General features: G+C 44.3%; 1 protein-coding gene across 1 annotated transcript in view; it reads left to right on the top strand.

The window, feature by feature from the left end:
• The first annotated feature begins 2,849 nt into the window (after window positions 1-2,849).
• Window positions 2,850-19,441, top strand: part of ZNF804A (zinc finger protein 804A) — a 145,792-nt gene continuing 129,200 nt past the window's right edge. Inside the window, exon 1 of the mRNA XM_051624186.1 lies at window positions 2,850-2,987. Within this exon, the coding sequence (XP_051480146.1) occupies window positions 2,877-2,987 (111 nt within the window). The 5' untranslated portion in view covers window positions 2,850-2,876. The remainder of the gene's footprint in view (window positions 2,988-19,441) is intronic.

Here is a 19,441-nt window from a genome sequence, read left to right as displayed (position 1 = left end):
AAATTTACTGTTCACTGTATTCTAAGGAAGTAATGCTATGAAATGCTTCTTGAAGGAAGGCACTCTTGTAAATTGGGGCTTCCTTCATCAAGGATACAAACTGAAAAGATGGGAATTTATGCCAGGCAAGTGTTTGCCCCCTCCAGTTTCCTGGAAGCATTTCCTTTATTTTGAAGGACAAAATGATAGGATGGTGGTATGCCTTCTATGGTGGTAAGGTGGTAAGCCTTCTGTGAGGAAGTAACTAGGTGGGTAGGTGATGGTAGGGCGGTCGATGTGGTTTATCCTGATTTCAGTAAAGCATCTGACAGTGTCTCCCGCAGCATCCTTGTAGATAAACTGAGGAAGTATAGTCTTGACGATCAGGCAGTGAGGTGGATCATGAACTGGTTGAAAGGAAAAAGTCAGAGAGTTGGGGTCAGTGGGACAGAGGCTGGTTGGAGGTCTGTGACTAATGGAGTCTCTCAGGGGTCGGTACTGGGACCGGTGCTGTTCAATATTTTCGTCAATGAGCTGGATGAAGGAACAGAGTGTAACCTCAGCAAGTTTGCTGATGACACTAAGCTGGGAGGGGTGGCTGACACACCAGAAGGCTGTGCTGCCATCCAGTGAGACCCGGACAGGCTGGAGAGCTGGGTGGGGAGAAACTTGTTAAAATTCAACAAGGGCAAGTGTAGAGTCTTGCATCTGGGGAAGAACAACCCCATGCACCGGTACAGGTTGGGGGCTGACCTGCTGGAGAGCAGTGTAGGAGAAAGGGCCCTGGGGGTCCTGGTGGACAGGAAGATGACCATGAGCCAGCAATGTGCCCTTGTGGCCAAGAAGGCCAATGGCATCCTGGGGTGCATTAGAAAGGGGGTGGTTAGTAGGTCAAGGGAGGTTCTCCTCCCCCTCTGTTCTGCCTTGGTGAGGCCGCATCTGGAATATTGTGTCCAGTTCTGGGCCCCTCAGTTCAAGAAGGACAGGGAGCTGATTGACAGAGTCCAGCTCAGAGCCACAGAGATGATGGAGTGGAACTTCTCCCTTGTGAGAAAAGGCTGAGGGAGCTGAGTCTCTTGAGCTTGGAGAAAAGGAGACTGAGGGGCGACGTCATCGATGTTTACAAATTTGTTAAGGGCAAGGAGGATGGAGCCAGGCTTTGTTCAGTGATGTCCAGTGATAGGACAAGAGGCAATGGGTGCAAACTGGAACACAGGAGGTTCCACGTAAACATCAGAATAACCTTCCTTACTGTGAGAGTGACAGAGCCCTGGGACAGGCTGCCCAGAGAGGTTGTGGAGTCTCCTTCACTGGAGACATTCAAACCCTCCTGGACACGTTCCTGTGTGATGTACTCTAGGTGATCCTGCTCTGGCAGGGGGGTTGGACTGGATGATCTTCAGAGGTCACTTCCAGCCCCTAAGATTCTGTGATTCTGTGATTGTGTTGCCAGCAGTAAATGCTGACTAAGAGGAATTTTCAGATGTTACATCACGCCTCTAAGCTTAGTTTCTGGGGTGTTCCCTCCTTTGGCACTGGAATTCCAGCTCATAAAGCTTGGTTCTAGCAATCCAGAATGCAGGAAAGCCAGCTGAGGGTGTTTCAGGTCAGGTGATAGAGCTGCAAATCTTAGATCTCTTGAGGGGGGAAAGGACTTGAGCATCTCTTCTAAACCCGTATCTTAGACTGTGACAAAATCTGGTTCTGGCAGGGAGTTCTGATGTGTGTGCTGCAAAAAGAAAGCGCTTATGATGGTGTATGTTATAGCTGCCTCACGCTGAGGCACCTCAAGGTTCTACACCCATAGTTTGCTCGGGGCTGTATAGAACAGAGCGAGAGCGTTTTAGGTGCGTGGAGGCAGAGGATGACAGCGCCGGAGCCGGCATCCAGACCCACGGTGGTTGTGCCCTGAGCCGGGGCTGCTCCCTTCCCCGCAGCCTCCCCGGGGCTGCCGGGCGAGCCGTGAGTACGGGCGGGGCGGGGGGCGAGCGGGCGGGACCCCCGGGAGGGCAGCAGCCCTCTCCCCGCCGCTCCTCCTGCTGGCACCCTGAACTTGTCCCAGCCTTTTTCCTAGATTTGCCGGGCCGGGTTGCGGCGGGGATGGGCGGCTGCTGCCCCGGCTGGCGCCCGAAGGGCACGAGTGAGAAAATGACCCATTTGACCCCGATTCCGCCGTCACGGGCCTGAGGAGCCGCGGGCGGCGGCTGGGGCTGCTGGGCCGGGCGGGGAAGGTGCCGGCTGAGCTGGGCTGCGACCGAAGAGATCATAAACCAGAGCAGGGTGCGGCGGCTGCTCGGGGGAGGGGCTGGGGACGCACCCCCAGGCCACGTTCTCCCGGCCCCCCTCCCATACGGGCTCGTCTGCCCACGGCAGCTCTCCCGCCCCCAACAGCACCGGGGAGCCCCTGCGGGGACACCCCCAGACGCGGGGCTCCGGTGCTCGCTGCGGTTGGGGTGACGGCTCTGCTCCCCCATTCCTTTCTCCCTTCCCCCCCGGCGCCTGCCGCCGCCGCCCTGGCAGGGGGGTGCCGGCCCCTGGGCAGCGGGGCGTGGGGCTGTGGGTGGCGGGGAAGGCGGCGTGTGGCAGATGTCCTCCTGTGACAGCGCTCGGTGCCAGCCCAGCGGCTCCCTGCCATTGGCTCGGTGCAGCCGACCGGCAAGGCTGCTCGCTATAACAGCACTGGGGGCTGCTCGCTCGAACAACACCATGCCCGCCAGCGCCGGCGGCGGCTCGGACGGCTCCTCTGCGGCTCCGCCGTCGCTCCCCCGGCGGCGACCAGGGACCGGCCGTGCCTGAGGGGCTGCACACCCCTTACCCCCACCCCCCAAGCCCGGGCCGGCCCTTCCCGCCCAGCCCGGGCCGGCCTGAGCCCCCGGCGGGGAGGCGGCCCCGTCCCCATGGAGTGCTACTACATTGTCATCAGCTCCGCGCACCTCAGCAACGGGCACTTTCGCAACATCAAGGGAGTTTTCCGCGGCCCCCTCAGCAAGAACGGGAACAAAACTCTGGTAATGGCTTCTTCTCTTGCCTCTCCCCTTCCTCGCGTTCTTTCCTCTTCCCAGCAGCGTCCCCGCTCCCAGGCAGCCGCCGTGCATCGCCGGCCATGCAAGGCAGCCGGGGCCGGGCGGGCTGCGGCGCGGGTCGGAGGTGGCGGTACCGCCGTGTGGCTGCGGTGCTCTCGGCTCCCCTCCGTGCCGAAGGGGCGATCCCCCGCACCCCCCGGAGCTGCGGTGGGGCTCGCGTGTCCTTTCCGTGCCGCCGGTGCGGAGGCTGGCGGGGGAGCGGGGGGAACGCCGAGAGCCCCTTCCCGGGGACGGGCAGCTGAGGGGCCGGGGCTCCGCAGCCCCCAGCCCGGAGCCGGGGGGCAGCTGCTCCGTGGAGGCGGGTCTTGGGCATCCTCCGGCCGGAAGGGCTCCCCCCGGGTCAGCAGGTACTGCCACCAGCCCCGTGCTGGGGACAGCCAGGGGTCCCGCTGGGTAGGGCGAGGAGAGGAGGAGAAACTTGTTTACTTGAGGTCTGAGCTCTTTGGGTAGATAAATTTGCTCGAGAACGGCTTCAGAAACGATGAAGGTTTTTGCTGCTTGGCAAGTTGTTTAAAAGCGTAACTCTGGCTTTGAAAGCCGTGGGTGGGTTCGGGCAGTTTGGCTGGAGAGCCCGGCAAGTCTGCACAGGCTGTTAGAGCCGACACACCTCGCTATCTTTACACCTATGGGGTTTCCTATGGCTTTTACTGACTTCTGTGGACTCAGTTTGCTCCTATTACCGAACTTTAACGGGAGGGCTCTGCCGCGGTGGTGCTGGCCATACATGTGCTCTCCTGCCTGTTGGGATGGAGGGGATGTGGGATAACAGCAGGCAGGGTGAGCTGCATCCCGGAGCATCTCAGCCGTGGCACAGCAAAGTGGAGACAGATGTCTGGGCGAGTAGGATGGAGCTGAAAACGGGGGCTTAGCCACGTTGTTTATCACTCTGTCTCATCAGTGTCTTCCTCTGAAATCCCCTTTGGAGGAGATGAAGCAGAACTTATTCACCATGTTCTTATTCCCTCGAATGCACGACCTATATTGATGGGGAATTTACTGAAGTACTTAACGTTTGCTGGAGTTGGCAAGCTGGCAGTTTCTCCCTAAATAAAGAGATTAAAGCAAGTCTGAGCCAAGTCATAAAAATAGCAACTACTACGAGAGAATCTAAGGCAGTTTTTTTGGACTGTTTCAAATGTAAAGTTCCTGCTTTCGGGTTGTAAATCTTATCACCATTTTATTTGCTGTGGATTCTGTGTCTTTTTCTGTTAGGGATTCTGTTCTTGGAATTTTGAATGAGTATTTGTAGTATCCATGAGATGGCAATATGTGTGTAATATTTCACTGCTACAGTTGCAAAAACAAGACCTACTGTAGCAATATTTGGTACACTTTAAATAAGTGCAGGATGTATCACCTTCTTTCTGCTGAACAGTTTCAGCAAAGATGCATTTGGCAGGACAGCAAATACTCTGATGGAACTTCTGGACTGTGTATTATCTTGCAATTCGTAATTGATTCTGCTTCAATAGCATTTTATTCTTGCCTTTGTTGTTGTTTTTGTTTTTTCCCCTTGGCAAAAAGAAAACCAACAACCCTTCATTGTCAACGTTCCTGATTGCTTTATTTACTGGTAAAAATATTAGTGACAAAAATATTTTGGGGAAGACTGGTGCTAACTTTAAATAAATGTATTGCATAGGTTTTGAACTACTTGCTTTGGCAAGAAGTTTAGCCCAGCCCTGTTCTTCAGTGAGACAGAATAGGTGTGAGGGGAGAAAAGATGATGTTGGTTGTGGATTTGCTATGAGAAAGCTTGTCTCTAAAGCTTTTGTTGTGGGCAGTGAGCAGTGTAACTGACAAAGTTTTTGCTGGATTGAAAATGGTGAGTTCTTGATGTTGGCTCTGTGGCCAGCAAAATGAAGTCCTCCACTCTGAAATAAATATGCAGATAGCAAGATTTTTTCTTGATTGTGAGAGATTTTTAATTTGAAGGAGGTAAAGATACTGCTGGGTTGTGATGCAGGGCAATTGGATAGTTCAGAGCAAGAGTTCTGAGGCTGAAGTACCTTTCAGCCAGCTTTTATGGGAAAATCACTTCAGAGGATCAGTCACTTTCACTGTAAACAGGCTTTCAAACTTAAAAGGTGTATTAATACAAAGTAGAATATGTCTTTAGAAGTTCTGATAGGAATGTAGCCTTTTAATATGCTCTTGATGTCTTCAATCCTAGAATAAGACTAGGAGAGGCAGCAATTTGTTAATCTAAAAACCAGAAGTATTTTGGAACTGCTTGGACTCAGATGCGTCTTCCCATTTTGCTGTAAAGCATTTGGTCTGTCTTCATCTGCACTCCCAGCTTCCTAAAGTCAGTGCTTGGTCTTAAACTGAGGACAACCTGAAAACTGCCTCTTGCTTCTACAGCACAGAATTGCTTCTGTGCAGACCTTAGGGTATTTGTTAAGCTTTGCTTCTCTTAAAGAGTTCTGCCACCACACTCTGCCTGGCAAGAGAGATGACTGGACATGCTACAGTAGAATTTTGCAGCAAGTGGAAAGTGCTGGTCCTAGTACAGTGATGCTGTTATGATTTCAAGATGGCTTCACATGGTGTATCTTCAAACCTGGAGCTCGTGAGGTTTCAGGGGAGGAAGGTCCTTAGAGCTTTTGACTACTGTCCCAGTCTGGAAGTGACCTGGTGTCCACCTAGAGCTCATCTTTTGTTTTGCCCCATTCTCTAAGAAAGGTTGAGAAACCCGTTCTCTGACTGTTTGTCCCTCCAGATGGTCCTTAAGTGTTCATCCACTTGGAGAGAAGTGAAAGGCACAAGAGGGAACAAGGCAAAGGGTGGATTTAGGCAAACTGAGAAAAGAGATTTCTGTAAAACCCACTTGAAAAAATTGGATGAGTAAAAAAATGCTTGTGAATGAACCTTGAGTGGGAAGGTGGGAGAACATGAAGGAATACATCTCGGTACAGCTTTGCAGACATGTGCTCCCCCAGACCCAGTGGCTTGTTCTTTTGGCTGAACACTGTCCAAGTGGTGTCTGGTCTGTGTGGCAGGTGGTTTTTGAACAAGAAACTGAAAACTTTACATATGTGACGGTAGCGTACGATGATGTTGCAAATGTCCTTCATTTTTATGCAATGCTGCTTACGCCTTGGTGTTTTAATGAAGGCCTGACTGCTTGGCTGTTTATTGTCAGGATTCATACATGGTGATTTGGAAATTTTTCCCAAAGCTGTTCTTTTTAGCAGTGGCAGTTTATACAAGTTTTATTTGTTAGCAACTTTTCCTCTTGTCCGTGGACCTCCTGGAGTTTTCATGCACTTACTGTGTTCTTTTTTTATCTCTGAAGTTATTGATGTCAAATTACTCTGGTCTTTGCAATTCATCTTCCTTGCTGTGGTTGCTGTCTTGCAGCCTATAATCTCCAAAAGCATCGAAGAGAGACCAGTTGTTTGGAGTCATAACTACAGGTAATTTGCTAAATCCTTAAAATGTCTTTCAGAATCGCAACCACACCATTTTAGGGCATTATCCTAGTTACGTGTGTGGTTTCTGGTTGGTCAACAAGAGAACTTTGCTTGGTCTCTGAGTAGCTGGTCTGTGGGTAGTGACTGAAGAGCTGCTGTTTCAGCCTCAGATATTCCACTTGTGTAAACTCAGTATCTGTTTCAAGATTGAAAGGGATGAAACCACGTAGGGCTCGTTCACATCTTGCAACTGGAAAAACACATTTTCTCTGTTGGTGATCAGGGCGAGTAAGGTGTTGTTATTTGCCCAAGGAGGTCAGTGAAAAGTTTAGACCTTTAGATGGTACAAATTGCTACTGACATTCTAATTGTCTTGTTGATACTGAGAGTAACTAGGTAGGATCAAAAGTTTCCCGGTAAGTAGTTGGTTAAAGGACTGTAGTTGCAAATGAACTTATCACACAAAGTGCTCAGCTGTTACTGTGTGTAACAATCACCTATATACATAAATATATATGCACAAAGATATATATATATATATAGGTTTATACTTTGGTTATAAATATGTACACCATGGACTTGAGGGGCAGAATTGAAATAGTGGTTCCCAGGAAGGCAGGTCCAAATTATCTCAAGCTCGGCTCAAGCTTTGAACTCCATGTGGGGAGGAAGCTCACATGAACTTCAGGTGGCTACCACATAGTACAGTTTCCTGCCCCCCAGCCAGCTTGGACATGGGTGCAGGGAGGGCATGTTGACCTTTAAAATACAGTGTAGATACCTGTCGGTCTGAAAAGCTGTTTGATGTCCAATTAGATCATTTTTTTATTAATCCAGTTGTTTGCACCATCAGATATAAAACAAAATGGCTTTGAATTTTTTTTAATAAAAATCTATGAGAATTTTAGTGACAGATGTCCATGTCCTACTATGGAAAGAAAGCAATAAACTACCTGCAAAACAGCTTCTCTGATGAAGGATACTGAGGCTGATGTATTCTGCATGATCAAGTGGAAATCTCTGCTGATTACAAGCTGTCTAGTATATAAGTAAAATAAACAATACTTACCATGGGTTTATTTTTAAATGCTGGTAAAAACAGGTCCTGCAGTTCTGTTTGCCATATTGTATCTTGCCAGTAGCTGATGGTAATTTTAAAATTATATTGTTTACATGTAGATTTTAATAGAACTGTTGGAGTGTATTATTTTTCCTCTTCAGTGTTACAGTGTTTGTAGGGTAGAGTTCTATACAGCCCCTGTGCTACAAACAGTAAATGCCTGAGTAGCTTAAGGCCCCTGTCTTTCTAGCTGGCTGAGACCCCATTTAGCAAATCCCATGAAGCAGGGCTTTGCATCACCATGGTCTGATGTTTGGGTAGAAGTGAGGTGGCAGTCTGACTTGCAGAAAATCAAGCCAAATGGTAAAATCGGGTTAAGGGAGGGGAAAAAATAATTACCTGTTACTTTCATCAGTTGTTTGTCCCCTGCGGATCTGCTGGGGTCTTTGGTGTTTCAGTGTGCTCATTACCAGAGTTTAGAACTTGAAACTGTTCACACCTTTTCTATGGGAGAAGCTGAACAACCATAGCTCAGCAAAATATCACAGCAACAGAACAAACGTTGCGTGGTTTAACCTGAATAGGTAATCGATGTCACTGAGGTAATGATTGAAACCCAGCGACTTGGAAGACAAGAAAATCATTCGGTAAAATGGAAGAAACAGTAAAACTGTATCTGTGTTCTACTCCTGGAGTTCATCTGTATGGATGCAAGTGGCTTCTCTTGCTTTGTCAGGCCGTGGGTAATGGTGGTGCTCCAGAGCACCCGAGTTGAGCTAACAGGAGGCTGTCATCATTTAAGCACGTTTCCAAAGCTGCAGGGAGATGCCACAAGTCTCAGGCAGGGAGACATGGCGTCCTCATGTCTGTCAGACTCCCTCTGAGTGCATTGTCCTGTCCAAAAAATGGTAGGAGCTGGAGCCTAATGTGCAGCAGACTTAAAACTGGGACAGCTGCTTATTCAGAGGTATTACTGGGACAGGCTTTTGTACAGCTAAAGCTTCTTATTAAATGCATGGTGAGCTTCAAACACATCAGTATTCTGATGATCATAATTAGACCATTACCATGGTTAAATTAGTGCACTTGTTTAGGTTTTTTTTCAGATAAAGGCCTTAGACAGTAAGTCTGAGGAGAGGCTTTGACTGAGGTATTTTGTGAAGCAAAAGTGATCTCATAACTCAGAGATACGTAACATTAGTTTAACACGTTGCTCAAATATGCAAACTGGGAGACAGCAAGTTGTCTCCTGTATATTGAAGACCATTTGTATGTTCTGATTCATTAGTCTTACTGAGCTTTCTTATGATGCAGGTTGCAATTCTCTAAATCTCACCTTTCCTGTGTGCTGTGGGAACATGGGGGTTTTCTGACCTTCCTGTCAGTAGGGGTTCGCTGTTGAACAAACTGGTGGACTGTGAGGGAGCAGATCTAGAGAATTAGTCTTTTGGTTCTGTATAGTGAGTTTTGAAGTAGGACTTGCCTGAGTAACTGCAAGATCTTGGGTGCCCCTAACTGGTGACGATTAATGTATTTCCTTTTTGGAAAGGCACTTGGCAAGCCAATGGGAGCAATTAAACTCAGCAAAAATCAAAGCTACTGAATTTGATGCATCTTGGGATGTAGGGATGGACTAAGATAATCCCACAAAATCAGTCCAGAGCATTTTCTACAATTTAATATCTTAAGACAGTTAATAATGATGGTGGCCTTATTTATAGCATAGATTCTTTAATACTGCCTGGTGGTGGTGGTGGAAAGCCAGTTGATATTTTGGTTTGTTCACTTGTGATTCAAATGTAAGTACGGGAGGGGGAATGAGCCTTCTTAATTTAGCTGTAGCTGGCCAGTCCCTCATAAACAAACACTAGTCAGACCCTTTTATTTTTCCACACATTTTCAGAGTGAGAACCAACATGTTTCCTCTGGCATTTTTGAGAGACTGTTACGTGATGAGTTGTGGCTTCATGTTGTTTATAAAAACCTGAAGTAAACCAAACAACATGTACTCACAAGGAGGGACAATGTTGGCCGTGTTTAACCTTGTTTTTTTTCAACAGAGATGAAAAACTGCCTGAAGGCTGAGGAAACTGGAATTTTAAAATCACAGCATAATTAATTAATTTAATTTGTTAAAATATATTTACTCTTCCCTTCCTCTGAGCTCAGGCTATGGCAGGGGTGCAGACTGGGCAGAGGGTTTTGTTTTTCCCTTGGCTGAGGGTGTTCGTTCAGAACACCTGAGTTGTGAGCAAACATGAATTTCTGTGGAACCCTATTTTTAAAGATTAGTTTAGCTCGTAGATTTCCAAATATTTTCAAAATGGAATTTTAAGTGGTGCTAGTTACACAGATAGTGTTGTAATAAATGAAATTCAATTCCTTCCCCCACAGCTCTAAGAGTAAATCCTCAGCTAAGGTCTGGAGAGTAATCTCCAGATCTCCTGCCTGGCATTGCTCTCCTAATTGCTTATGATAAAGAGCAGCAGTTTTGACTTAAAATTCTTGAAACGTCTTGGAAAATGTTTAGATTTGGTTTAATGAACTGAGAGAGTAATTTTGTTTTGGGTTGTTTTTTTAAATATCTCATCAATATTCTTGGTTTGTACAAATCATTTAGGACTTGTCAGGGTTTTTTTTTTGTCTAACTGTGCTGATTTGCATTTCATTAAAATTAATTTTTTTGTGTGTGTAAATGATACTTTCAGAGAGACTCCTTTCCCCAGATAGCAAGTGGTCAGACTGTTTCCTCTGGAACCCAGCTCAATGCAAATATTCTTGTTGCTAGATTTCTCACAGCTAGTGTGTAGCTCTATTACTCACTTTGGCCAAGTTTTGGTCGGGTCATTTTAAAACTTGGTAGTACAAAATCCCTGGTCGAATTTGCTGCTTCACCTTACAGAAAAAAGTTTCTGGGCTAGGAAGTTTCTTCCTTTATGTCTTACTGGTAACATCTGTCTGCAACAAATCCAAATCCATGTATACAAGACCTGTGAAATTGTACTTTTAAAATAAGGAAGTATTTTCTGTGTGAGAGTGTCTGTGAAGTTGGTGGATTTATTTATTATTTTTCAATAGAGACACTTAAAACATGATTTACATGGCAGAATGTAGTTGTTTTTTCGGGTTATCTGTTTAAATAGCTGCAGTTTCTGAGTTTTTAGTGTCTGCTGAAAGTGTTCTTGACAGGAGACCACGATACCCAGTAGAGAACTGCATTTCAGCTACTGCTTCATAAAATGGATTTTGATAAATTGTCTGGAATTAAAAGTCAGGGACACTCTTGGGTCTGTAGAGGGTTACGATGCATACAGGGGTCTGGCAGAGCAGTCCATGACATAACTCCAGTAAACATCTGGAAAGCAAAATGCCTTATTTTTTTATATATATATATTATTTTTTTTTAATTGTGTATAAAGCTATTAAATAGTATAAGCTGTTTGGTCTTGCTCTGTTGCAAATAGTCTGCTTTATCATGAGAGAACACTGTGGATGATGACATTCACTTCCAAGCCTTGTGGGTGTCTACACCTGCCTGTCCCAGACTGGGCATGTAGGTTTTAAGCTGTTCTTTTTGTACCTGTGGCTGCAAAAATAAACTCCTCTGGACCAACAGAATTGAATTAATCAGTGAAGGTAACTAACTTTTACATGTAGGCTTTGATTTTGAATTTTTTTATCATTTGTGTGTTTGTGTGTTGGCACTGTTTGTATATTTGGATAGCTTGCTTTTGTACCCCCAAGTATTAATACTGAGGAAAAAAAGAACTTGTAGGAGATACCAAGAATGAGTTACCCATTTAATGGATACAAAACTAATTTTGCTGCCCTGCAGGAGGATAGGAAGTTGTTTATCTGGATGTTAAGTACTGACTTTGTAATGACCTGGTTTGGTTTCTAAATTTTAAAAACATGACAAAGTAGTAGTATAGGTAACTTTATACTGGAGATGTTTGGCTTCTTAATGTGCTTGCAGCATAAGCACAGTAGTCTCCAGTAGGTTTTGGTTGTTTTTTTACTTACTGCATTTTTACAAAATATTATTTATTGTTGAAAAAAGTGACACAAAGTTTAGGTTTACTTAAAAGTGAGACTCTGTGAACTTAATGTAATGACATAAAGAACATTATGCTGTTTTACATGAGCAGTAAACAACTGTTCATGCAAATTAAACAGGGTTTTCATAGACTTTTTTAAAGCCAAGTACATTTTATGCTACTTATTTATGCTACATTCTTAAAATGATACATTCTTAAAATAGGGTTGGTTGGGGCTTTAGAAGATTTTCAGGTTGCCGGTGGAATATACTGCTGAATAGATTTGGGGTTTGCTGGTTCTTTGCATGGTTTGCTTGGTTGTATAGTAGTGGTGCTGATTTTTCTGGTCCTTTTGAGGAAAACTTTCTCTCACGAGGGAGAAAAATCAAGATAAAATTTGTCCTTCTGCTGTGCAAATGAAGCACTAAATCCATCTGACCCCTCTTTGTTTGGCAGGTGGCGAATGTGTGTGAATTAGCATCTAGAATTCAGGATTTAGAAGGAGATTAAAACAGTTTTAAAGGACACTTGCAAAAGTTTATGGAGTTGCAGTACTAATGGCCTGGTAGGCAGGGAAGAGCTGCTACCAACAGGATCCCAGCAACGCCTGAGAGTTTCTTTATATGAAACACCTTTGAGTACTCGTGGGTATGGAAGTGTCAAGGCAATGTAATTAGAAAAGCTCTACTGAAACTTGGGAGCTGGCAAAAGCAGGTGGTGATAGAGTTTGCCCCGAGTGGACCTGCTTTATAAATAACTGAGAAGCAAAGAAGAAAAGTTTTCCAACACCCAGGGCAAACTGCAGCTAGGTGTGCAAAGGAAGCAAAAGCACCTGAGCTACTTCATACAGAGCAAAGGAAGAGTTATCAGATGATAGCAAACAGTTGCAGTGATTAATGATAAGAGGGAACTGGAGAAAACCTGTGACAAAGGTTTGCCCATCACTGTCAGCATATTTGTGGTGGCAGTGGCAGCATCTGCTTGAAGAATTTTTGCTCAGTCTCCTCTCTGAGGTGTGTGGTGGGAGGTAGCAATCTTAAATTGGGACATAAGAAATGCTGACTCAGGAACAAGGAAAATATTAAAATTTTGAAGGTGATCAAACACTTGGAGAGGTTGCCAGAGAAACTGTAGCCTCTCCATCCTTGGAGATGCTCAAAACTGGACTGAGAAGCCTTAATCCACTCGGCTGTGCTTTAAGGAAGGTATAGGATTAAATGTCCCTTCCAACCTCCATCAACATTATGATTCCCTGTTCAATCTGTAGGAGAGTGGCTTGTAATTTAATCTTCTGCAATGAGGTTTCTTGAGGAGGGAGGCAGGTCACTATCATGTCCTGCTCCCAGCCTTTCGGGAGCCCTGGGAGTTGGTGGCTCACCTGGTCCCAGATGATGGATAGCTGGTGGGAGCAGTGTCTCCACTGACTTTTCCTGGAGATCTTCTCCTCATCTGTCAAGAGGTCTGAAAATACAGCGCTTGCTCCAGCGCTGAGTAGCAAATAAATCCAATGCAACTATTGAATCTCCTTAAGATTTCTTTTGAGGGATTCCTGAGCTGAGTCATGCAATTCATAGTCAGTGACCCAATTTTTAATTAAGAAAGATGGTGGACTTGGAACTTGTCCAAAACCAGTTCTGATTTAGCTCTCACTCCCCACAAATCATTTGCGATGTCAGCAGCATTTTATTGATTACACTTTGTCATATTAAAAATTGCTGGAGTCCATAATCTTCATTTTGGAGAGGCTTTTAAAAGGTACTCAGGAGTGCTACCAACAGAGGAACTGATTTATTGTCATTAGAAGAACAGAGGCCAGAGAAACTTCAAGCCTAGCTTTTTCTGTGCTGCAGTCTTGCATCACTGGGGATGCAGATTGTTGCCAAGAGGGAGAAATAAAGAACATGCCATAAAGCTTACTTCTTGTGCCCACAGAGCTCCTGCACTGTGTGATGGGCAGTGTACACTTCTGTAATTTGGGTATTTCCAGGAAATTGGTCAGGTATCTCGCATCTTTTCCTAGTGGGTGTGGTGTGCTTATGGAGTGGTCCTGGTTTTTTATTGTATATTCATGAACTTAGTTTATAATATGTAATTGTGGAATATTTTATATATTATATGCAACATTTTTATATATTGCATTTTTATAGATCCTCTGTATAGTCAGACCTGTTGTTTAACATAGTAAGGTGGCATCATAGTCATTTCTTGTAGTTCATGATTTACATAGAGCAAATACGATTCTGAGAGAAGGCAGAGCCAAAGCTCCTTATGAGTGACTGAATCTCTCTCTCCTGGAAGAGGGAGCTATTTGAGACCAATGGACAGGTTCCAATTGATTGAATGGGACTGAGCAGAAGACCAACCTTGCAGAAGTCCCCATACAGCACATCTGTGTATGTGAAGACCATGTATGTTCTCCCCTGTCCCCATCACAGGCAGCAGAAATTTTGAGCTTGCTTTGTAATGCTCTGGGCACTGCAGGCTGGGTAGTGGCTGGCCTAGCCAGGTTGTAGTCAGGAGGTGAATATTGGATTTATTTTCAAGTTAGTTAGTAGAGTAACTGGAGCCGTATCTAATTGCCTTCTTAAAAAAAAAATCTGTCAGAACTTTGATGCATAGTAAATGTGAAAGCTCCAATATGGAATAAATTATCGAATGGCTCAAGTTCGGTGTCTCTCTGAAGACTATGGGGGGGTAGAGGAAATTGCACTTGTATTTTACACCTGCCAAATTGAATTACAGCAACAAATCTGTATAATTACAATTCTGAGACCATGATTTATTCTCAGAGTTAGGTAATTAGAAGCAGGAGTAGGCTTGAAGGTTCAAATTGGATTCTTAGACAGAGTCCCTTGCATGAATATGACCCGTACGGAAATCAGTGTTTTCATCTCTTCTATTTTCAGAATTTAGAATCATAATGTAAAGTGACTCATCCATTATTTCCTCATCTCTTCATCCGTGAGATGCACATGAAATTGTTCCTTTGATTGTTTGCCTGCAAATGTGAAATCTTTACCATTTCTTCTCTTTTCAACAGGCCTTCATAAATCCAATTAACATTAATGAGTCTCAAATGCAAGCATGGAGAGGAGGAAAAAAAGGGACCTTTTGTCTCTTAAAGTATGTGTTTAACTGCAGAAAAAGTGAAGAAAAAGCTTTTGATGAATTACAGGTTATAAAGTGAGTAGCTTCTGTCTCATTTTCCCAGTAGCTATCACATTCCTCTGGTTCTCCATCCCTTCTCAAGAGTCCTTGTGTGAGCTATAAATGCCGGGTGAGCGGTGCCACTGGTGGAGTGGAGACTGTTATTAGTACCTCCAGTTTGAAGATCAATTGCTAATAGGCCACATTTTCAACCTAATGGCAGGGTTGCAATGGGGTTAATGTGACTGCACTTGTGCTGTCTCATGACAAAACTCTGTGGGAACAGAGCAAAAAGATGAAAAAAAAGGAATAAAAATCTTGGTGACCTATAAAGAAGAAGTACTTAGTGCTCTTGTTCTCCAGAGGTTGTCCTGTTGTCCCTGCAAATAATAGGGCTGGTGTTGTGAGATGTCGGAGACTTTGTGTATTATTTGGCAGCATTTCTGATTTACTTGTGAGGGATTCTTAGCAGCTATGACTTTGCTGATGACAGGGGAGAAGACTTGAGCAAGCTCCATGTTGTTAGCAAAGGAATGGGATTTTAGTAAATACTGACCTTGAGAACAGGATCTGCCCCTTCTGCTGGCGAAACAGTCTCGACATGGGGAATTTTGCAGAACTTAATTCGTTGCTAGTTAAAACCAGCTTTTGATTACTGCTTTGGGTACTGGGGTTGGGAAGGAAGTCTTAAGCAGAGGAAACGCTTCCTTAAATTTGGCAGTGGTGAAGCTTGGGAGGGGGAGCAGGCAGTTCACAGTGGTGTTGGGAGTGGCCACAGTGGGTGTGGGGTGCACCACACGTCCCCTCACAGGCCCCTGCACCCAAGCCTGCTGTGTGCCCCAGCGCACCTCCTCAGCCACAGCTGACATGCCAGATGTCCTCTCCGAGGAGCTCACTGCAGTCTAAATACACTGAAACCATGTGGTCTGCCAGAATGGTCGTGTAACTTCAGGCTTACAGAAATAGCATGTTGATGAGCTGTAATCACTCCCCACGTTCGGATGAATAGCCAGAAGTACTCAATCGTTTTATTTCCATACAGATCTCTTGTGCAGTTTGGTTTGGGGTAGGAGGCATCATCATTCACATCCAACAAAGGATGGTAGTAAGGCTCTTTGGTTGTCCCCCGTGCTAGCACCCATTTAGTAGGATCATGGCTAGACTCCTGGAGGCACAGGGTGCCACTGCTGTCCGTGTGAGCTGATCTCATATGCACATCTGTGTAGGATCCTCTGTGCCTTGAAATAAATGTTGTTTCACTTTTCTGTCAGAAAGCCTCTACTGACTGTTACTGTTTTGCAACTGTGTTCCCTCTGCCTTGTTTGAAACTGAGCCCATTTTGTACTGTCTAATTAAGCTCCCTCCTTGGTCGTTCCATCTTTCAGATATTTGTAAGCTGCAAGAATCCCCATTGATTGCATCTTTTCCACCCTTGACACTCTTGAGATGTTTTCCTCTTCATACATCCATTCCTCTAGTCTTGATTGTGCTTTGGCCTTTTTAAAAAAAAACAAAAAACAAAAAACAACTTGCTTCAGCTTTTCAACATGAATCTATCAAAGCAGTTCAGAGGAATTAATACAAAAGGTGAAATGAGAAGAATTCCAGGGAGGGTAGTAGTGGTTCCTTCTTGTAGAGATACTTGGGGGCGGCTCGTGCTGTCTCTGTTTCTAGTGGCAGGTGCTTATTCTATACATACTCTCACTAGCATCACTGGGACCACTCACTTCATCCTATTCTTATCACTTCCCTAGTTCCCTCCTCCACTCCTCAGATCCCTTGCTGCAATTGTAGTGCTTAGCTATGGTAGAGCTTTTAGTTTTCTGGAGTCTTTAGTTGCCCTGTGACTTCCCTGTTACCTTCAACATATCAGATATAATTTTCAACTCCTCAGGAAGGTGTTTCAATAAATCCTCAATTACAACACTTGTGAGAGACTTGTTTGCATTTTGTAAGAATGATGTGATCCTTGCCAGGAGCTGACAGATATATTCCCTTCTGTGCTATTAATTACTCAAACTTGTATATATGTGCATATATATTTGCTCTTTCCCCTTCTGAAAAGCAGAAATAAATATTAAGTATTTCTGCACAGAGATGTACGTTTTATTTCTGACCTCTTTGTCTTTTAATCTTTGCCTTGTTTCCTCGTATATGTTTGTTTTCCCAATCCATGGAAAAATCTGCTTAGCTTGGTTAGCACTGACTCTGTGCAAAGCTCATCTCGATGGGTCTGAGCATTGAGTGCCATGGCTCTTTCACCTCCCAGTACACTTGAGTTTACTCTCCTTACATGATTTTTCTGGTTATTGGGATTATCTGAATCCACTAAAGGCTTCTGGAAAAAGAGTTGTCAAATTTGCTTCTTGCACTGCAAATATTTGGAAATACCTGCCGTTGTGTTGAACCTAGATCTCACTGTTGATTCTTATGCAGTTGTATGATTTAATTTTCTCAGTTTTACCATCCTGATTCAATTGGCATTCTCATCACTTACCATCTCTTCAAGTTCTTTCATCATTTTTTCATAGATTGAATTTTTAAAGTGGCAGACAAGAACTGGATGAAGTTGAGCTTCACAGAAGATAAGTGCTAGTCACCAATACCCTTAAGTTAATTTTTACTTCCGGTGACACATGAGAGCTGTCAAGATGTGTGTTCATTCAGTCTGAATGCCCAGTGGTGCCATAGACTGCCAGGCTGCAGAAATACCTGTTATTGTCAACTTGTTAATAACAGGATTAGCTCTTACAGCTGTCCCTTCCTTTTCACCCTTCAGAGCTGCAGAGAAGCACAGGATGTAACATGCTGAAATGTCATGTTGTTTTTTCTTCTGTCCCTTCCCCTCTGCTGGGGAGCAGGTGCCTGTGGGTTGGAACTAACCTGCACGGGTACCTTGCTCTCACTCCGGTTAGGATTCCCAACATGGCCATCCAAGGAAGGAAATAAAACATAGTAAGACTTTAAAATAAAATGTACAGGTTTGAACACTTAAAAAGTTGAAATAAAATCCTGAGATGCTAGGATTTCCTGGTGAGCAGTCATTTTCTTTACAGAGCTCTGGATTTGAGAACTCTGTTACAGTCTGTCCTTTTTACTGTCTGTCCCCTTCTGCTTTTCCTTATTCTTTCTCACTTGCTCTTTTTTGCATATTTTTTCCTTTCTGCCTATAGCTCCATAATGCTGCTTGTTTCCTTTTTGTATTTTTTGAGCTTTGTTCCATTTCATTTCCCAAATCTCTGCAGGTTATTTCTCGAAACCAGGTACCATTTTAGAACTACATTAACTGCCTTTGGTCAATCAGAAAATGAGAATTCAAGCTTTGAGCTTTTACTGTGACCTTTTTTTTTGTTGTTTTGTTAGAAGTAAAGAAACATTTTTAATTATGTTGTAAGAATAAGGTCTCTAATACAGTCTTAATTGCTTTGCTCATTCATTTGTTAGGTCTGGTACAGATGTAATTATATCATTGCAGCTGGCATTAGCTGATTGGAAAAAGATGTCAGTTTCTGTGTTTAGAGATTGCACATGGGAAAGTGGTCAAACTGGTTTACGCTACTCTCTTTGCTGCTTGTAATGCTCCACATTTGTTCTTGTGAACGGTGGTAAGTGAGAAAAATCCTTATGAAGCCTGACTAGACAGGGCTCAGAAGTTTGGCGCAGATAGTTATTAGTATTATTTCTTTGATAAAAGCAACTAGGATACCAGGGCATGTGTGAACACATAAGTATACTTGAATAAAATGTATTTTGAGAGGTGCCATTCCCTTGATAACATAATGCTGAAGGCTGCATTCAGGCAGACTTGATTAAGCAGGGGGTGATCACATGAGAAGGAAGAGATGTCTTGCACAGTCGTGTTTTTTGGCTTTCTTGGACAGCAGCACAATGGTAACATGGAAGTCTGTTGTTTCAAATTGTCCTTCATCATAATGGAAAATACTTAATCTGATGTGAATCTGCCTTCAGGTCTGCAAGATAAAGACCTGAGCTGTTGCTCATAACAAAAAGAGGTATAGAAATAACGAAAAAGTGATTTTGAAGAAATGGGGAAGAGACGAGGAAGCAGAGGAAGACTTTTCTGGTAACAAAGCTTAGGGATTGCTTTGACAGCATGGCTGGAAATGCTGAGGCGGGTTCAGCTGGTAGAGGGCAATGTTCCTACTGGCAGAAAGATGGACTTGCCAGAGAAGTCTCTGACTCTCTGGCCATTTCTTGAGCAGATCTTAAGAACCCATGGCAGGGTGTAGCCTTGCTCGGGTATGTAACAAGCTGCACTGGGTATTGCTCCTTCTGTTGTACTTGTGAGTGACGTGGAGTCAAGGTATTAAAAACCAAATACTGAAAGCTTAATATGGCTTCAACTTTGTGTTTTCTGAAAGGCCCAGAGGAATGTTTAAAACAAGACTGTGAAACTTTTGAATCCTCCTAGCAAACCTCACTGAAACTCTCTTGGACAGCTTCCCTTCTGCTTGCTCCAGCTCGTCTCCGCCAAGAACATCCTCTCAAAATGACAAAAATAATCAAACACTCTAACAAACATACGTAAGGTAGTTCAGTGCTACCTGTGCAGGCCCACACCTGTGCTTGCTGGGCTGTGTGTGCAGACAAAAGAAGGTCAGCTCTAGGGGGTTAGGTGCCTGTACTTGTCATTCATCAACCTGATGCTCAGAGTGTGTAGAAAAGCTAAATGGCCAGAAAGCAGCTATTTTGTTCAGA

This window comes from Apus apus, chromosome 6, assembly GCF_020740795.1.
Source record: "Apus apus isolate bApuApu2 chromosome 6, bApuApu2.pri.cur, whole genome shotgun sequence".
Taxonomy (NCBI): domain Eukaryota; kingdom Metazoa; phylum Chordata; class Aves; order Apodiformes; family Apodidae; genus Apus; species Apus apus.
The sequence above is the reverse complement of the archived record's forward strand: the minus strand, read 5'-3'. Positions and strand labels throughout refer to the sequence as shown.